Source organism: Calcarisporiella thermophila (assembly GCF_041956535.1).
Source record: "Calcarisporiella thermophila strain CBS 279.70 unplaced genomic scaffold VTP21scaffold_19, whole genome shotgun sequence".
NCBI lineage: Eukaryota > Fungi > Calcarisporiellomycota > Calcarisporiellomycetes > Calcarisporiellales > Calcarisporiellaceae > Calcarisporiella > Calcarisporiella thermophila.
In genome coordinates this window covers 580557-597715 of record NW_027192209.1, presented here as the reverse complement: position 1 = coordinate 597715, position 17159 = coordinate 580557, and the positions used below count along the sequence as shown (strand labels likewise).

General features: G+C 47.6%; 8 protein-coding genes across 8 annotated transcripts; 3 read left to right on the top strand and 5 right to left on the bottom strand.

Moving 5' to 3' along the window:
- Window positions 1–351: 351 nt before the first annotated feature.
- On the bottom strand, window positions 352–4081 carry VTP21DRAFT_4053 (uncharacterized protein; the record flags this gene model as incomplete). The annotated part of the gene is made up of 8 exons (XM_069394422.1): window positions 352–1199; window positions 1272–1295; window positions 1385–1892; window positions 1961–2471; window positions 2571–2706; window positions 2778–2922; window positions 2999–3060; window positions 3145–4081. 8 exons carry the CDS (start codon window positions 4079–4081, stop codon window positions 352–354), a joined length of 3171 nt encoding a protein of 1056 aa, XP_069248932.1.
- Window positions 4082–5235: 1154 nt separating this feature from the next.
- Window positions 5236–6515, top strand: VTP21DRAFT_4052 (uncharacterized protein; the record flags this gene model as incomplete). Its single annotated transcript, XM_069394421.1, has 3 exons — window positions 5236–5506; window positions 5932–6127; window positions 6350–6515. 3 exons carry the CDS (start codon window positions 5236–5238, stop codon window positions 6513–6515), a joined length of 633 nt encoding a protein of 210 aa, XP_069248931.1.
- A 499-nt stretch (window positions 6516–7014) lies between these two features.
- On the top strand, window positions 7015–8297 carry VTP21DRAFT_4051 (uncharacterized protein; the record flags this gene model as incomplete). The annotated part of the gene is made up of 3 exons (XM_069394420.1): window positions 7015–7079; window positions 7171–7357; window positions 7863–8297. The coding sequence occupies 3 exons, from the start codon at window positions 7015–7017 to the stop codon at window positions 8295–8297; spliced, it is 687 nt and encodes a 228-aa protein (XP_069248930.1).
- Window positions 8298–9484: 1187 nt separating this feature from the next.
- VTP21DRAFT_4050 (uncharacterized protein) lies at window positions 9485–10618 on the bottom strand (the record flags this gene model as incomplete). Its single annotated transcript, XM_069394419.1, has 5 exons — window positions 9485–9953; window positions 10055–10295; window positions 10357–10394; window positions 10461–10471; window positions 10535–10618. The coding sequence occupies 5 exons, from the start codon at window positions 10616–10618 to the stop codon at window positions 9485–9487; spliced, it is 843 nt and encodes a 280-aa protein (XP_069248929.1).
- A 440-nt stretch (window positions 10619–11058) lies between these two features.
- VTP21DRAFT_4049 (uncharacterized protein) lies at window positions 11059–12168 on the bottom strand (the record flags this gene model as incomplete). Its single annotated transcript, XM_069394417.1, has 3 exons — window positions 11059–11686; window positions 11765–11788; window positions 11852–12168. The coding sequence occupies 3 exons, from the start codon at window positions 12166–12168 to the stop codon at window positions 11059–11061; spliced, it is 969 nt and encodes a 322-aa protein (XP_069248928.1).
- A 322-nt stretch (window positions 12169–12490) lies between these two features.
- VTP21DRAFT_4048 (uncharacterized protein) lies at window positions 12491–13047 on the bottom strand (the record flags this gene model as incomplete). Its single annotated transcript, XM_069394416.1, has 5 exons — window positions 12491–12575; window positions 12654–12736; window positions 12807–12836; window positions 12909–12926; window positions 13030–13047. 5 exons carry the CDS (start codon window positions 13045–13047, stop codon window positions 12491–12493), a joined length of 234 nt encoding a protein of 77 aa, XP_069248927.1.
- A 249-nt stretch (window positions 13048–13296) lies between these two features.
- Window positions 13297–15274, top strand: VTP21DRAFT_4047 (uncharacterized protein; the record flags this gene model as incomplete). The annotated part of the gene is made up of 7 exons (XM_069394415.1): window positions 13297–13384; window positions 13450–13505; window positions 13577–13987; window positions 14058–14381; window positions 14453–14603; window positions 14669–14986; window positions 15069–15274. The coding sequence occupies 7 exons, from the start codon at window positions 13297–13299 to the stop codon at window positions 15272–15274; spliced, it is 1554 nt and encodes a 517-aa protein (XP_069248926.1).
- A 398-nt stretch (window positions 15275–15672) lies between these two features.
- On the bottom strand, window positions 15673–17084 carry VTP21DRAFT_4046 (uncharacterized protein; the record flags this gene model as incomplete). Its single annotated transcript, XM_069394414.1, has 4 exons — window positions 15673–15835; window positions 15940–16715; window positions 16794–16884; window positions 16942–17084. 4 exons carry the CDS (start codon window positions 17082–17084, stop codon window positions 15673–15675), a joined length of 1173 nt encoding a protein of 390 aa, XP_069248925.1.
- Window positions 17085–17159: the final 75 nt, after the last annotated feature.

The window sequence follows — 17159 nt, the reverse complement described above, 5'->3', positions numbered from 1 at the left end:
ATTTATGGGAATTAGGTTGATGCCTGTAACCGTATGCAATCGAGTATAATTTTCTCGTTTTCTCTTCCGTACACAATAATAAGACATCATTTGTGTGAATCAATTGAATACTTCAGAAATTCCAAGGTTTAAATTACAATGGGCAAGACTAAGGGGAAGAAGGGTTATGAAATGGGGGTAAAAATGAAGTATCCATTCAGAAGAGACAAAGAAGGTGAAGGTGAATATATCACAAAAAAGCAAATGAAGATAACAATATTTATTTTGCAATATACTACAATAACTAAATATCATACGATGGTAGGGGAGAGAGGGAAAGGGGTAAATACAACGTATATTGATAGATATGAATCAAAGGGAAATCAAGGTTATCGCCCTTAAATAATATAGATCATAAGGGGAGGTGATCACCCAATCTCCAACGTGGGCGAGGAAATCATCCACGGCGAGAGAGTATTTGGTTCCATTTCGCCCGCTCGAGGAGAAGCGACAATCCACGAAAAGACTTGTGAGTTTGCTCGAGCTTATATCCCAGAATTCGCTCTCCTGCACCGGAATAATATTGGGACCGGCTGATGGCCCAACTGGTGGGGCCCGCCGCTCGATGTTGATCTGGAACTTGGGTGCTAGGTTGTCGTTGCGAAGCTGCACCTCAATCCTTCTTGGTTTACCGGAATTGGCCCACAAGTCACGGTCCATATCGTCCACCCAGAAACGGGCAACTCTGGCATCCATGTCGGTGAGATGAAGAAGACATGATGCGGTTCCATTCAGTTCCACTGTATATTGTGCGATCGCCGGGTTCTCAGGGTTACTAATGGGCGTCACCACGACGGCAGGTGCTGACGCGGCACTTGTGTTGGAAAATCCTGGCGGTGGTGGGACGTCATACGTGCATTTCACCATTGGGCTATAAGACGTCTCATTACATATCGGGTTCGTAATATTGGCACCCGCATTCGCTGCTGAATCAATGATGTCACCCAAGGATCCCAAGGAAAGGACGTTGACTTTAGACTTCCCAGTGAGTGGCTCGTAGGTGTGGAGGAAGAAAACGCGTTTCGTCGCGGAGGTGTCATTGAAAGGGAACAAGCGAACGAGAGGAATGAAGAGTGCTAAAGCCACCACTAAACAAACAACGGCAGTGATGCCCTCGCGTCCTGAGCGTTGCATAAATGGCAAGACAAGCGCTGTCCCGACTTGAATGAGGAGGCAAATTCCTTGATTAGTCAAAGAGATAGTTCATGAGAACCGATCCTGCAAACACTTACTGATTGTCACCAGTATGAAAAACACTGTGAATAAAAGGGGAGAGTGAGAGAGAGAAACGATATCCAAGGTCAGTTCTGTCCATCCAGGAATTTCCGAGACACGTCCTACTCACCATAGGGAAGCAATTGAGTTGAGCCATCCATGATCAATGGCGGGACCCCAAATACAGTCAAGTACCCTATGCCTACTATAAGGATTAGCGGGAAGAAGCAGCCGACTACCAATCTCGCCAGCCACCACCCAACAAAGCACCGTTCTTCTTTATTCCCCTCGAACAGATAGCTTATCAGTGCTGCACCAGAGGCACACACTAAGCAATACACGGCAAAATACCCACTCCCAATTGAGAGTTGGATGGCAAAGACTAGTGCTATTATCACGACAAGCCACCACAACCACACCATGGCATAGGTGAGTGCACGCTCACGAACAAGGGGGTTGCCGAGGCGATACGAGGAAGTACGCACGACAAGCGTGGTGCCGGTCCCATTGTTATACCAAGCGGATTGAGCAAACAAGCGGCGCTCAAGTAAAGTCCATAGGAATTGGCCAAATGCCAATCCAGCAAGCGCAAGGAAAATAAAGTGAAAAAACGTCAATAAGGGAAAGCCGTATATGGCCTATCATATCACGGAATGGATAGGGTTAGAGGAGCTCGTTCTTAGCATCTAACCAAGGTATTTCTTACAAATGGATCTAGAGCCACTATGGCATAACTGAAGCCGACCATCAATGCAACTGCCACGAGGATGCTCAAAACTGCAAACAAAAACGCTCTAAGCACCACCAACACCATCACCAATACTGTAACGTCTTCACCCTGGCGGTTTCTCCTGCATTTTTTCCCCACGATGCCTAGCACGAAAGCAATAGGCACTACTGCCACTGCCACAACGTTCATGATGATGTGGGTGCTAAGCCGATATATAACTGCTTTTCGGCCCAAGATATCAAAAAATACCAATCGATCCTGGTGGGTGAATTCCTCACTCCGCAACCGTTCGGGGTTGGATGCAAGGGACCTCACCATTTCGAGAGCATTTGACCCCATTTGCTGTAAAGAGCCGGGAGTGAGGTGGATTAGATTATCGGAGGGCGAGTGATAGAGGCCTCGGCGCTGATAAAGGGCTATATCCGCTCCAGGAATCCAGGTCGAGCCGGTATTGTACCGATTTGTGTAGATAGAATAATCCGTATCCCTAGAGAAGGAAAACGAAAGCATAGTCAAAGTTATTTTGGAATAAGAATATTATAAAAGAAGTGCATCCGCTCATGCAGTTATACGGCTGGATACTCACGATTGAACTTGGCCGGAAGTATATAGGTCTGCAGCAATGGAGTTCAAGTGAGCATAAGGAACATGGCGATAGGCGTCCAAAATCGCAGGTGTCGACGCTTGAAAGAGCATCGATGGTCCACCAGCACCCGCCCCCTCTACAAAATCATATATCGAATCAACATGTTCAGATCTTGAATCAAACTACTTATAAAATTTTATGGCTTACCCAAATTAATAAATGCGCGGCATTCATTGTAAAAATCCGGTCTCTTAACAAAGGCCAATGCACCGTAGAGCAGATCCTCTTCTCCGTTATTAAAATTGAATATAACGTTTGCCGGTACCGGATTATGGATGAGACTTTTTAAGATCTAAAATAGGGAAAAAAATTCAGTACACGGTGAGGTTGGATTGGATATATAAGCGCATGGATGAGTGTGTTCTGACCTCCATCATGACCACGATGCCAATACCATCGTCTGTTGCCCCATAACTCCCATCGACGCTATCTAAAAGCAAACATAAAAAAAAGGGTGTGAGGAGGAGAGCGTTAACCAATGAGACCTCACACAGAAGCAGGTTCTTCTACATACCATAGTGAGCAGATAATAAGATAGCATCACTAGTATTGGCTGTCCCCACTACACGTGCCATGACATTCGAGGATCCATAATAGTAAAATGTTTTGTCTGTTCCGTTTAATATGGTTCCCGTCACATTATGGTCATCCACTACCACGTCCACCCCTCGGTTATACTGGATAGCTAGCTGGCGCATTTGATTTAGATAATCGACGATATAATTGCGAACCTCAACATTGCGTTGGGAGTTCACCGGGCGAGTAGAATTAGAAATAATACTGAGGTGATCCCATGCATTCTGGGCGGAAAAGAGGCCTTGTGTAGATGCATCGGTAGAGAGAGCGGGAGGAAGTGAGTCCACCATGAACCAGGAGAGACACATGGTACAAGCGAAAAAAACGAGGACGATGAGATAGGTCAACAGACAATATGGGACGGAGGTGGTGGTTTGAAGTCTGAATGGTGGGGTGAGGCGAGAGATGCGACTAATATGCTGGTAATATTTTGGATCGGATGCCCCGTTGCTGTCCTTGTAGTCCATTCCGCGAGGGTTTGAATGGGAATCGGGATAATGATTTTCAGCAAGTGGATTGAATGCCCCTACAACAGGTGTATGGTCTCCTGCATTGGAACTCTCTGCTTGCTCAGGGACATTCCTATGTTCCGTGGTGAATCCACCTCCATCGCCACTTTGTTCATCGACATTGCCATAACTTGGAGTGGCTGCGACAGCCTCATCCATATTAGCGTTTACAGAACCTCCCCCATGTGTTTGTGAAACTGCAGCTGCATTGTCTTCCCGCAGTGCAGTCTCCTCTTCTTGTTCTGTGGTGGCAACGGATAAAATGGGTTGCGATGGCCCTGGTGCGACAGATAGATCCTGCGGATTCTCCGGGGTGTACATATGATCTATGTGTTCTATAAAGCGCGATCGGGAGTTAACGGTCATGATGATTGGTTCCGATTAGCCAGTTATATATGCAACGGCGACTCAAGCATTATAAGCCCCAAGAAGGGGATGGTTTAGGCGGAGAATAAGAGAATATTCCACGCGTATTGCGCACTTCGTTCAGGAAACACTTTGAGTGGTTAAAAACTCTTCGCTAGGTTTTGATCTTTATTTTAACTGCGTTAAAAAAGACACAGCCTCTTATATTGCGGCCAATTTCAGTAAATTTTTTTAACTTATTACACATTTATGCCAAATAAGACACCAATCAGTTATTCATATGAGCACAAGGATGATCGATGCTTGGGGGCTCGAAGCAAAGGTGCTCCAGAAAATGATCTCTAGATGACATGGCAAATGGCTCTGTCAGCGCCTCTCTTCCGCCCGTGGGATGGTTTCCGGGAGAGAGTCATGTGGTTGAGCCATAGGGTCCATCGGACTATTGCTAATCATGCGTAATTGGTCCCCGAGCCCTATGGCTGCTTGCTCTGAACCAGAAGAAGAGCAATTGACGGCTTCTCCCCTCTTAAAAGAGAGAGCGGCATTGATTAGGAGGCTAGTATCACGGATGCTATAACGATAAAGAGTGTTCCCAGCACATCCTCTTTTCTGGAGAAAGCTAACGTCTCGAATACAAGCAACCACGGAAAATACGGCACATCCACAGTCCTCTCAATGAAATTCCATTCCACAGCTTTCAGAATCTCCAAGATTTTTTATTGCGTCTCATCCCCCTCACTCCTCCCACTCCTTTTTAATACCCTTAACTACCTGGCATCGATGCACTCGTCAGCCTCGGCTAAAACTGCGCGCATGGATGGTAATGCCCTTGGAAACACGTGGTGATTTACAATACAGTTTTACGAGTAACTTAATGTGCTTGATTCCCATATGTCAGCCTCGATTGCATTGAGCAGAAAATAAGATACTAATGCAGGAGTTATCCGAGAGTTAGTACAGCATATCGTCCTAGTTTAGATAAGCATGGGTACTAGATTTCTAATCCTTTGGTGAGTTTAAAAGTCGAGTGAAAGCCTTAGAAACTTGAATAGCAGACCGCTTGTTTTGCACTATTGTTGAAGGTATTCTATAACCTGAAGCAATCAAATTCGCATACAAATACTTCACCTTCGGTTGCCACCCTAATGTAAGAGATGAATGTCAGCAACACTACAGGCAGTACCTTTCAACCAGGGCCTAACATTGAAACCAGCTTAGCTACAAGAGAAGTAGGACTCGGCTGTAGAAAGGCACTGGTGGTTCGAAGCGGGCAGGGGAGATTGGCGTCCAAACTGGAATCATCCAGATGCGGTGTTGTGAAACACAGCACCCTGCCACCATCGGCATCAGGGTGGGAAAATATTTTGAAGATTTCCATCAGCTATGGCCCACAAGTGGTACGGGAGATAGAGCGCAGGGTGGAAGGTAGGAATTTTCCGAATATATTCTGCCTCTTCGTGCTCGTCTACAAGGGATCCCACTATCCTGGCCACGTGGGCCATCCATTGCAAGCCGCCATTTCTCGGAATTAGGTTGATGCCGGTAACCGTATGCAATGGAATACGCTCTTGCCCCTACGATTCACGCTGCGATACACAACGGAGTATAGGGTCGAAGAGATCCGATTGGAATTGAGAGTCTCGCATCTTCCAGATTTAGCGGCAAAGTGCGACAAAACAATACGCCCTCAGATAGTGCGTTAGGCAATGCCTTCTTCTAAAATAAGAACGTGTGCGCTCTTGGCTTTTGACTCTACTTAGTCTCAGTGGTGGCCTTCGATTGGCTTAGGAGTAAAATAACAACCCATCCCCTATGCACAATAATAAAACATCGCTTGTGTGAATCAGTAGAATACTTCAGAAAGCCAAGGCTTAGCATCTCGCGTTCAGGGCGGCCAAACAGTTTTGAGATAGGGATTGGACTCTGGATGGCGCACGGCATTGACGGCTTCAACAGGTACAGAGCGTTCCGGGCTATTCGCCTTGGTTACAAAGAGTTCGAGTCCATCCTCCGAGGATGGGATCAGGACGATTCTTTATGGCATAGGTAGAAAGGGTGGTTTCGAAATAGAAGATGCAATACAACCAAGATTAGTGTTGAAAGCGTGGGATTGATAAGCGATGCAAAGCGAAAACGCTTTAGCTTTATTTTCAGTCCATGTTAACAACCCTCCATGCAAAACAACCTTTTGAAGTATCATGCATTTTAGTTCACGCCAGATGGAGTCCAAGCTACTAACCACGCGACGCTAAGCCTATTTGCAAATAGGATCACAGTGCGTGAGCGTCTGCGGATGGATCCCCTAAGCTGCGCGTCGTCCCAGGTGGCCGCAAAGGGCTCCCATGGAGACTGCAGAGGATTCCCACCCCCAAGGCGACTCTTGCTCAAATACGGTCAAGCTCGCCATCGCATTCATTTTACGGTTTGCAGGTGATATCAAGTGGGGTAACCACCGTGACCAAAAGGACTTAGCGGCTGGACGCCAACCCCCTCTGAATGAATCTTAACTACCCTCCCTTCCCCCCCTGTTTACATCATATGAAGCTTCGCTTGAGTACAGCAATAATGAAGTAATAAACCCGCTTATTCTATTTCCCTCACTCTAAATATTTACCGCCCCCACCCCCCTTCCGAGCTAGCTTGTGTAATGGACTTGAATGCACGTGAAGGTGTACTTCATACTTGCTCTGAAACCTCGCCGGCCCTCTCCCGCCGTATTAGTCGTGTATATTCCATACTTGCTCCCGCACTGCTCACGCTCGATCCGGGGCATATATCTGCTTACCGAGCAGGATTTCTAGCATGATATTGCGGGCTGGTGGGGGGAGGGGAGGGGAGGAGGGAACTAAACGGAAGTTGGGCAGAGGGGGGATGGGGGGCCATGAAGTTAAATTAGATTAAAATTCACTTAAACTTAATTGGAACTCTGGAAGATGAGCAGCTTCTGCGCAGAAGTTACCGGAGAGCGCAGCCGGGCGGGATGGCAGGCGCTGACAAGGTGACAACGGCGGCCCGGAATCGAGAGGACTTGATGCAGTTTATTTTCTCAGATCCGTCCCACACTTTTCTCCTCTCCTATTAACCAATAGCATCGGTAAACTGGCGCATTCCCCTCTCCCCCCCTTTGAAAACTCCGCCACACTGCTGCGGCAGGCCGCGATGAAAACGGAGATAATGAACGCTAATCGTGAAGGAAGTCACCACACAGCCATTTTAAGCCAGATATTAATATGCTTAAAATGTGCGGAGATCACAAAGGGCACAGGGGCGCACAAGGTTTATTGCACATGCTAAGAGCGAACTGACTGAGGAGTCTAAAGTAAGAGGAAGAACGACAAGGTTTTTGTAATCTAGCACAAACGTAACTGGTACGCTATTACCAAAACCCGTAAGCCCAGGGCAACCTTCTTCACTAGCACCTTGGCCGGCGTGGAGAGAGGAGGGCACAAAATTTATTGCCGGTTGCTTTTCTTTTGAGGATCCGATTGAAGATCAAATCAAACTATTAAAATCTCCCTCAAGTTCAAACTCTCCAGAGCATGAGAAAAAAAAAAGAGGGTGAGCCTGATTATGTAAATTGCAACCTTACCAGGGTTGCAAAGGCTCTTCACAGCCTGTGGGTGAGTCAATACGGACGGATGATAGGGTTCGATACGTTCTCTGTCTCGTACAATTTATCTGATCGAGACGAGACACTGGAGTATATAAATCCCCATCCTCTCCTTCTTGCCAGCAACCTCACTCATCCTTCTTTCCTCCTCTAAACTTCTCCATCATGAAGCTCTCCTCCTTCTTCGTGCTCGCCGCTTTGGCCGCCGTTGCCGTCGCTCAGAAACCCGTCGTGGTCAAGAACTGTGGCCGCTCCGGAGACATCTTCAAGTTCGAGTCCGCATCCATCACCCCCAATCCCCCGCGTGAGGGCGAGGAGGTCACCCTGAAGACCAAGGGAACCCTCAGCGAGCAAGTCGAGGTCGGCGCTACCATCGAGGTCGAAATCAAGTACGGCCCCATCGTGGTCAAGCGCTTGAAGAATGACTTCTGCGAGGAGCTTAAGAAGGCCAACAAGACCTGTCCCCTTGCCAAGGGTCCCCAGGAGCTCATCGTCAGCACCCAGCTTCCTAACGACATCCCCTCGGGCACCTACACCCTCACCGGCAAGATCGCCACCAAGGACAAGCGACCCATCGCCTGCTTGACCGGCACCGCTGAGTTCTAATCGGCTCCAACCGAGAATTTTTTGCTTTTGTATTAAACCCCCTAATTTATTAAGTTGCGCCCAACCCTCACAACTGAATAAAATTCCCAAAATAAATATATCCTTTAATGCCCATCTACTTTATTCGCCGCGTCAAAATCCCATTCAAGTGCCTCAATGGCTCCAAGTCACGGTGTGACATAGAGCGAGAGATAGCGGTTGGAGGTGGATCAACTCAAAATCAAGGTCCTTCATATCAAAGAGAGCTTCGCTCCCATTGAAAAAGGGAGAATGACCCGCCATGATATTATGCTTAGCAAAGAAGCGAGATTGAATGGGCGGATCAAAATGGCTAGTGTTCTGTCGAGGGAGTCACATACGGCTCTCCAGAGGAAGTTGGTTAAGCCTGCTCCTTTCAATTCGATGTCAAATTATACTTGGGTGACACTATTTCTTGGGATGACAAAATTTAGGGTCAAGATTTCCAGGGAAGCAATAGTGTCATTGGATTGGAAATAGCCATACAATGGGCATGATAAATCTAATTGAATAAAGCTATCTTCTTGGCAGTCTCAAATGAAGGGATCTCAAGGCACCCAATCTCGCAAATGGCTCTGGTTTTAGGTCAGTTTGCTGCCCCTCCCGACTAGCTCTCGCCACTTTAGAATGAAAGTTTGAGTATTCCATGAAAAAGAGTTGAGGCCAAAGCTTCACATATCGTGTGAGTCATGGCTAATCTACTTCAATTCCCAACCACCAAAGGAGTCCACCCTGGATAGCCAGTGGCTTTTTCGTTTCCGTGAATATGTTCAATCCATGGTCGGTCAGCTTGTTCATATTAATTTCCCTACTGTATCAAAATAAAAATCCATGAAGTTCCACGGAGCTTGTAGTGGCTTGATTCAGAAGAGGACTTGGAAATCCCATGGATTTATTTTTTTTTTCGTTCGTTCCATGTACAATTTGGTTTAGATCTCTCATAAGATCGAGTCAATAAAGGGTCTTAAAATTAGGCTTCTCGATACGCCTAAATCATTTTGTTTGTGATGCACTGATCTTACTTGCACGAGGGCCAATTTCTCCCATATTAATCAGAATGGCCTATACTTCCTGAAACTTAAAAAATATGCATTGATGGAAGGGAAACTAGTCGACAAGTAGCCAAAGAATCGGCAGGAGGAGCATGGAAACAACAATGCGCCTAACCTTTACAGTTTAGGCTCCCCTTCTCGCAAAAACTGCTCAATCACGCCGGCAATTTCTGGTTTCATGTCAAAATACATATGGCCCACCCCCGGTAGAATGTGCAGCCGAGAATTGGGAATCAATCGGTGGGTCTCCTTGGCCACCTCAACATCGATCAATTCATCTCCATCTCCATGAACAATCAGCGTGGGAAGGCGAAGCTTTGGCAGCTCCTCCCTTAAATCATGCGCCGTCAATGCCTCTGCTTGAGCAAACAACACTGCCTGCGAACGCTTCCGTGTAGCGAGATCTTCCAGGCGCCTGCGGAAGTCGCCGGGACGGTTTTGGATCCACTCGGGAGTGTAGTTAAGCGCCACAAAGTCATAGAAATACCGTGCTTTCGCGGCCTTGTCGAATGTGCCGGAGCTCGTCTGCTCGACTGCACTCATCATGGTTGCATAGAGCTTAGGCGACTCCGGCATACATGGAGCCCTAGAGCGATTGAAAATATGGTGCAAGGAACATAAAAGTATTAGCAGAGTGGAGCCGCTAGGGCATGAGTATACGCAAAGATAAACCGGAAACCAACTCACGTTCCGGTGAGAATTAGCCTATGCACACGCAGCCCACTATTCTCCCGCATTGCCAAGTGCTGGGCAAGCATTCCGCCCATTGAAAATCCGAGGAGGCTCACATCTCTCCAGCCCACATGGTTGGCAAGCGCAATAATATCCTCCACCATAACCTCAATAGTTAGGGGTGTCTTTGCCATCGGAAACGATTTACCGATCCCACGATTGTCGAAGATTAAAACCTGTCGATGCTTTGCCAATTCTAACGCATAACTCATGGTTATGAACCTAGGATTCTAGAATAATACAGAGACATTGAATACCATCGCAGAATGGATGCCAATCTCCCATCGCCATCGACCTTGAATGGATCATAAATACATGGGTTAGAGAGGCGCAAGTCTTCAGAGCATCAAGGATATTCTACATTCCACAGATCTGTCCATAACACACGCATAGGTTAATATGGGATCATGGTTGAGCGAGTATCGAAATTCTAACCATTATCAATGGGATTCTTCCCGTGTTCTCGCCCAGCAAGCAGTACGCTAGCTTCATGCCGTCCGGACGCTGGAGTGTCTGCATTGCGATTAGCTGAACTAAGTCCCTATAATAAAAAGGGCTTCACTATAGTAGTCTCTGTTAATACCCAGAATAGATTTTCACGTGGAGTGTTAAATCCGCGGAATTGTGTCACAAGCTTCAAGGGAAATTTCATGATCCAAATTGTTTTTCTCTACCTATTTTAACCGAAACACTATGTATTAAGCACGGTGGGCTTCGGTGGTAAAAGAGGGGGGGGGGAGATGAGACGAGCGGGAGAGGCGGCAGGGGGAGAGGAAGTTGAGGGGGAGAAAGGCCGGCTAGAGAAATGGAAAAGCAATTCAATAATAGTTACACCCAAGGAAAAAAATTAAAAAAAACATATACACAAGAAAAAAAAATATGATGATAATAGATATTTTGACATTCTCGCCATAGTAACACAGTACAAACACACAAAATTGGCAAATTGATGAAATAAATTAGAATATATTGCTGTAGAAGATCACGGCGACGCAAAAATCAGCGAGGTCTTTTAGGTTCGACAGAAGGGTCGGTTTTTCTGCGTCCGCTCCCCCGCGGTGTGGAAGGTAGTGGGCCGGCGGCAACTTGTCCAAACACAGGCTGACTCGATTCCACTCGCTCTGGGTCCACTTGCCACTGCTGAGCTGCTCAAGCACAATGTCTCTCCCATCCTCATCCCCGATCACCGTCTCCCCCTCCTCCTCTTCCTCCTTCTCTTCAGTCACCTCCTCGAGCGCACGGTAGGCATCCCAGCGATGCAGCCCTATTCCAAAGCGTGAGGAGGAGGGCTCGAACGTCGGCATCGACCACCGACGCTCCCTCTCCCGCAGATCAAAGCGCAATGATTTCTTCGTCCCCTGACACTTCCCGGGGCCCTCAAATCTGCTTACTCCCTTCGAGTTCAATAGGAGCGCACTCTCCCTTAGGTCGTCCAATTCTTGCGCGCGGGTGCGCCGCTTGAGGACTGGCTTCAATGTGCCGGGGGTAGAAGGGGCTGAGTGGACGGGTGTGGTGGGTATACTTGTTGGTTCATCATCGAGAAAATCGATGTCTTTGTCTTCTGAAAAGTAGAGCGGCCCCAGAAGCCTAAGTGGGAAAGAGAGGAGGGGGTAGAGCAGGCTCAGCCATTGAAATGAAAGAATACCAATGAAGAGCAATAATCACCATGTGATGTCATAATCCTTGGCCCTATTATCAGAAGAAGAGTCAGCAGGGCGGCTCGCATGGCTCACAAACCCATGGGGACCTTACCAGTTGAGAGACCTAGGATCGACCAAATTTTGGCCACTCGCAAGCCGCGCCCATTGTCGCCACACCGCATTCTGAAGTCTTATGTTGTGGTGGTATTCTAGAAGTAGAGCTCGATAGCGCATAATGCAGCATATATCATCCCATTCCTTGCATTCGTCCTCCGGGGTGAGCCCATTCCATTCGGCCTCCTCCTCTTCATGCCGTTGAAGCTGCTGTTTCGTGCGGCGAAAATCGGATTTGATTGCACGGTGGCAACGATAGAGCTGAGGCAGAGTCCAGGAATGGGCAAGGTAGTCGACGTGATGCGACGCTTTCATAATCTCTGAAAGTGTTGCAGAGGCGTATCAGGAGAAAAGAGGGTGAAAGGGGGAAGGGGTTGAAAAGGGGAGTTAAAATAAGGGAACAAGAGATAGTGGAAAAACAAACACAAAATAGAATAAAGGAAGCCAAAAAGGACTCAGAAGATAGGGAGTGATATCGAGAACCTTCGCATTTCACAATTTTAATTTGTTTTATCGCAAATCCCGGCTGAGACTTCCAACCGGGACGCTGTGTTTCAACGATAATTGCTGCTTAAATTGTCTTCTATAGCCGTGATATTTATTATTTTAACATGCATTCATTCTCATCCATTCATCGTTAACATCCCCCGCGCAAAGCTAGAACCAGATGCAGCACTGATCCCCCCTCAATGTGATAATCATTCGCCGTCTTTTCATCCGCCCTAGATCACCCCCATTTCCATTTCCGCCCCCCAATTAGTCATTGTAAAAGTATCCAGCATAGAGCGAAATACACCTACATTTGCTTGCCACCGAAAATCAACCGCTGCTGTGGTGGCGGGATACCCTCTTTTTCCTCTACTCGCTCCTTGATTCTACTGATCTGTCATGCGAATCCTTTGTGTTAGTCGGGAAATCTCATGTTAGAAAATGAAGAGGCCTCTCTGCCCAACCTTATCATGGGGCTCAATATCGATTTCGATCTAGTTGTATCAAAATTGAATACTTTTCAATCTAACAATCAAATCGAATGCTTTTTTTTTCCCTTCTTTTACCTCTTTGCCTGTGAGCGTCTGTAGAAGAATCAAGTCATTGAAAGAATTGAACGCGTTAAATTAAACATGAATCAACAGATCGCTTAATCATACGCCGAATAGACAACAAACGCTTGCTTACCTTGACCTTGATAAGCATCTTGTAAGCGTACGACCCCTAATCAAAAAAATTGACCGTGATCTTGCAAAAAAATAGCAAGAAAATAAAATGGAATTGAAAGAGGTCGGGTAAAGATCATGGTCTGATAAGCCACCCAATGACGTTCCCCGGGAGAACTTAGAGAAGCGCTTGCTATTCATTCCTCTGAGCGCGCCCCTCCATTTGCATCTGGCTTATTTTTTTGAATAGCAATTTATCCCTCCAGCTTTAGAATTTCAAAAACAAAATATGGCAGATCCGCGCATTAGTGCTAGGGAAGCCCTTGCTATTAACGCGGCGGCGGTGACACGAGACTACATCGCTGACCCACGCATTGGTAAAACATCAAGAACGAAAATAAAAGGAGAAGCTCGATTGGCGAATCTATTGTTTTTTATTTAGATTATCGCACTGTCTCCGGTGTCAATGGTCCCCTTGTCATCCTCGATAATGTTAAGGTAACGTAGATTGTTCCCTCTCCGAGGCCTGGCCCATCTTGTGATGTTTCATCTTACCATTTACCATTCAGTTTGCGCAATTCAATGAAATTGTTGAGCTCACGCTGGGAGATGGCACAAAACGTGCGGGGCAAGTGCTCGAAGTTCAAGGCAAAAAGGCCATTGTCCAGGTGTTTGAGGGCACTCCTGGAATCGATGTAAAACGAACACACATTGAATTTACGGGAGAAACGCTTAAGACGCCTGTGTCGGAAGATATGCTTGGCCGTATTTTCAACGGCTCCGGGAAACCCATTGACAAAGGCCCCAAGGTGTTTGCAGAGGACTTCTTGGACATTAACGGCTCGCCCATTAATCCTTCCTCGCGTCTATATCCTCAAGAAATGATCCAGACTGGAATTTCGGCCATTGACGTGATGAATTCCATTGCCCGTGGCCAAAAAATTCCAATCTTCTCGGCGAGTAGTTTACCCCATAATGAGGTGAGACTGCCCTTTGCGAACCCTTCCCTTCCTCGTTTTTTTGGCTGAATTTACTTAATGGGGGTGCTAGATTGCTGCTCAAATTTGTCGTCAAGCTGGCCTGGTTCGTCCCACGAAGGACGTGCACGATGGGCACGAAGACAACTTCTCGATCGTGTTCGCTGCCATGGGTGTCAACATGGAGACTGCTCGCTTCTTCAAGCAAGATTTCGAAGAGAACGGCTCGCTCGAGCGTGTCACTCTCTTCCTCAATTTGGCAAATGACCCCACTATCGAGCGTATTATCACCCCGCGTCTTGCCCTGACAACGGCAGAATATTACGCCTACCAGCTGGAGAAGCACGTGCTTGTGATTTTGACAGACATGACCTCCTATGCGGACGCTCTTCGTGAGGTAAATCACCAGATATATTCCATGGCCCACCCTTTATCCCTTGAGCTCCCGAGCTTATTCTTCCACCTTAGATTTCTGCCGCACGAGAAGAAGTTCCTGGTCGTCGTGGTTATCCGGGTTACATGTACACGGATTTGTCCACCATTTATGAACGTGCCGGGCGTGTTGAGGGACGCAACGGCTCCATCACACAAATCCCGATTTTAACCATGCCCAACGACGGTAAGTCTATGCCGGGTGTCTCCTAATCATTCTGCCTCTCACCCAACTGTCCTCATCGATGCTAGATATCACCCACCCGATCCCTGACTTAACGGGATACATCACAGAGGGCCAGATCTTCATTGATCGCCAGCTACACAACCGGCAGATTTACCCGCCCATTAACGTGCTCCCGTCGCTTTCTCGTCTCATGAAATCGGCCATCGGGGAGGGTATGACCCGCAAGGACCACGGCGATGTGTCCAATCAGTTGTATGCTAAATACGCAATTGGAAAGGATGCTGCGGCGATGAAGGCCGTGGTGGGAGAGGAGGCCCTCAGTCAAGAAGATAAACTGGCCCTCGAATTTTTAGACAAGTTCGAGCGGACATTCATTGCACAAGGTATTGAGATTGAGTGAATGAGTGGTTTGCCGCGCAGGCATTGAGGATGAAGGTCACTAACCAAACGCATGTTGCGTGACAGGTCCCTACGAATCCCGCACCATTTTCGAATCCCTTGACCTAGCATGGTCCTTGCTGCGCATCTTCCCCAAGGAGATGCTTAATCGTATTCCCCAAAAGGTTCTGCAGGAGTACTACCATCGCGAGCGCAAGGGGAAGGGTCGCCGCGCGGAGGGGGAGACAGAGGGCGCGGGCGGAGAGGGTCATTCGCAGCCGCAGGAAGAATAGCCTGATAGACACCCTCTAACCACGCCCTAGTAAGCATGGGAGGGGGCTTCAGGGTTAAACCTGTTTTATTTTATCACACCACATTTTTTTCTTCTCTCTACCAATAAAGTATATTTTTCTCCTATCTCCACCTCGATATCCAGGACCACCGAGTCCATCCAAAGGGGATGCATGCTAGGGTGGGAATTGGAAGGCCTCTCGAGGCGCGAGCGTAGTGTGGGTACCGGGGTACAATTAAAATCCTTTATAGTTCATTGAAATAATATGGAATGGGTCATGTATACACGAATAAAGATAGAGAGGTAGTAGTATAGAAGACAATAAATATTAAATAGCCATCCACCCATATGTATATGCATCCCTAGTGGTATTGAACAACAGGTATATCAAAAGGACACTTATTTGCCGTGATGGCTGGCCATATTAGGGCCGAAGCTCAGCTCAACCGCAAATCCCAGGGCTACCTTGGCATACTCGCCCGCATGCTTCCAATCAATGAGGGCTATGGTATCCTCAGCTGAGTGTATGAATGGGTTTGAGACGTCGGGCACGGACTCGAACCTATTGCAAAATAGAGGCACGTTAGGACCATGAGGCGAACCGGGCCCACGAGAATTCGTTTGAAAAACCACGGCGCTTCCAATGCCTCCACCCCATGTACTTACAAAAAGGCAGACGGATACCCCGACTTCGTCCAACTCGCAAAATCAGAGCATCCGTATCCACACAGGGTATCTTTGTAGGGCACGGATGAATACGCCCCCACCACTTTCCGCAAGAAGGCCGACAACTCCGCGTCCACATAATCGGTGACCACTCCAAAAGCCTCCGGTTGGCCCGGGGCAACATAGCCGGTCATATCGATTTGCAGCTGGCCGGCAATCTTTTTGGAGGCGTTACGATAGCTGTAGGCAATCTGTTGTGAGCCAAGCAAGCCAACCTCCTCGGCAGCATACCAGTGGAATTCGAGGGATCGTTCGGGGGTAAATTTGGACGAGGTGAGCACGCGCAGAATCTCGAGCAAAGTGACCGATCCAGTGCCGTCGTCGTCTGCCCCAGGCGCTCTGCCCAGGGTATCTTGAAGATTGATGGTGTCTTGGTGGGCTCCTAGCACCACGATTTCATCGGCATGCTGCGGGTTACTGCCCTCCAGGCGCACCACAAGAGAGAACTGGGGGAACGCGTGCTGAAACACTTTGAGAGTTGCATTCACACCCTGGGTGGTATTGAAAATCTGAGAGATCTGATCGAGCAGCCAGGTTGCTGACTTCACCCCTTCCGCACTTTGATAGTAGCGGTTGGGGAACGAAGTGAATGCTTCCAGGTCAGCCTTCATCCGATCGATAGAGAGCTTGGCGAGAAGGGGATTGACTAGTGTTTGCTTTGTAGCCAATTTGGGAATCACGGGGCGCGTCGGTTGGGGACTGACGGGATTGGCCTCCTAGTTTACCGTGAGGTTCCAAGCGATTATAGGAATAAGAATGGGTTAATTTGGGCGTGTCGATTCAGAGAAACCCACTTGAAAATCAGTGACATCGAAAAAGCTTCTTCTCTGCCGCGCAAGTGCTTGTACTTCGTCGGATGACATCCACACCGCCGGCGCATCATTACTGTTTAATGCATTTTCAAACATTGGACTTTAGTTTATAATAAATGATAAAAATTACTCTAAAGAGATCAAGCGGGCGCCTACGGATGGGTCTGGAGATTTCACAGGAAAGCTACTCGGCACAGCAGCACCAGTGGCAACGTCTAATGCTAATGGTAATAGACACAGGAGAAAGAGAGGGTATAAGTGTAGGTAATGCATTCGAGGGGGGTATAGGTAAACTTGTTGTATATGGCCGTGTATTGGGTGCTGTTTAATTTAACGTCTCAAAAGTTT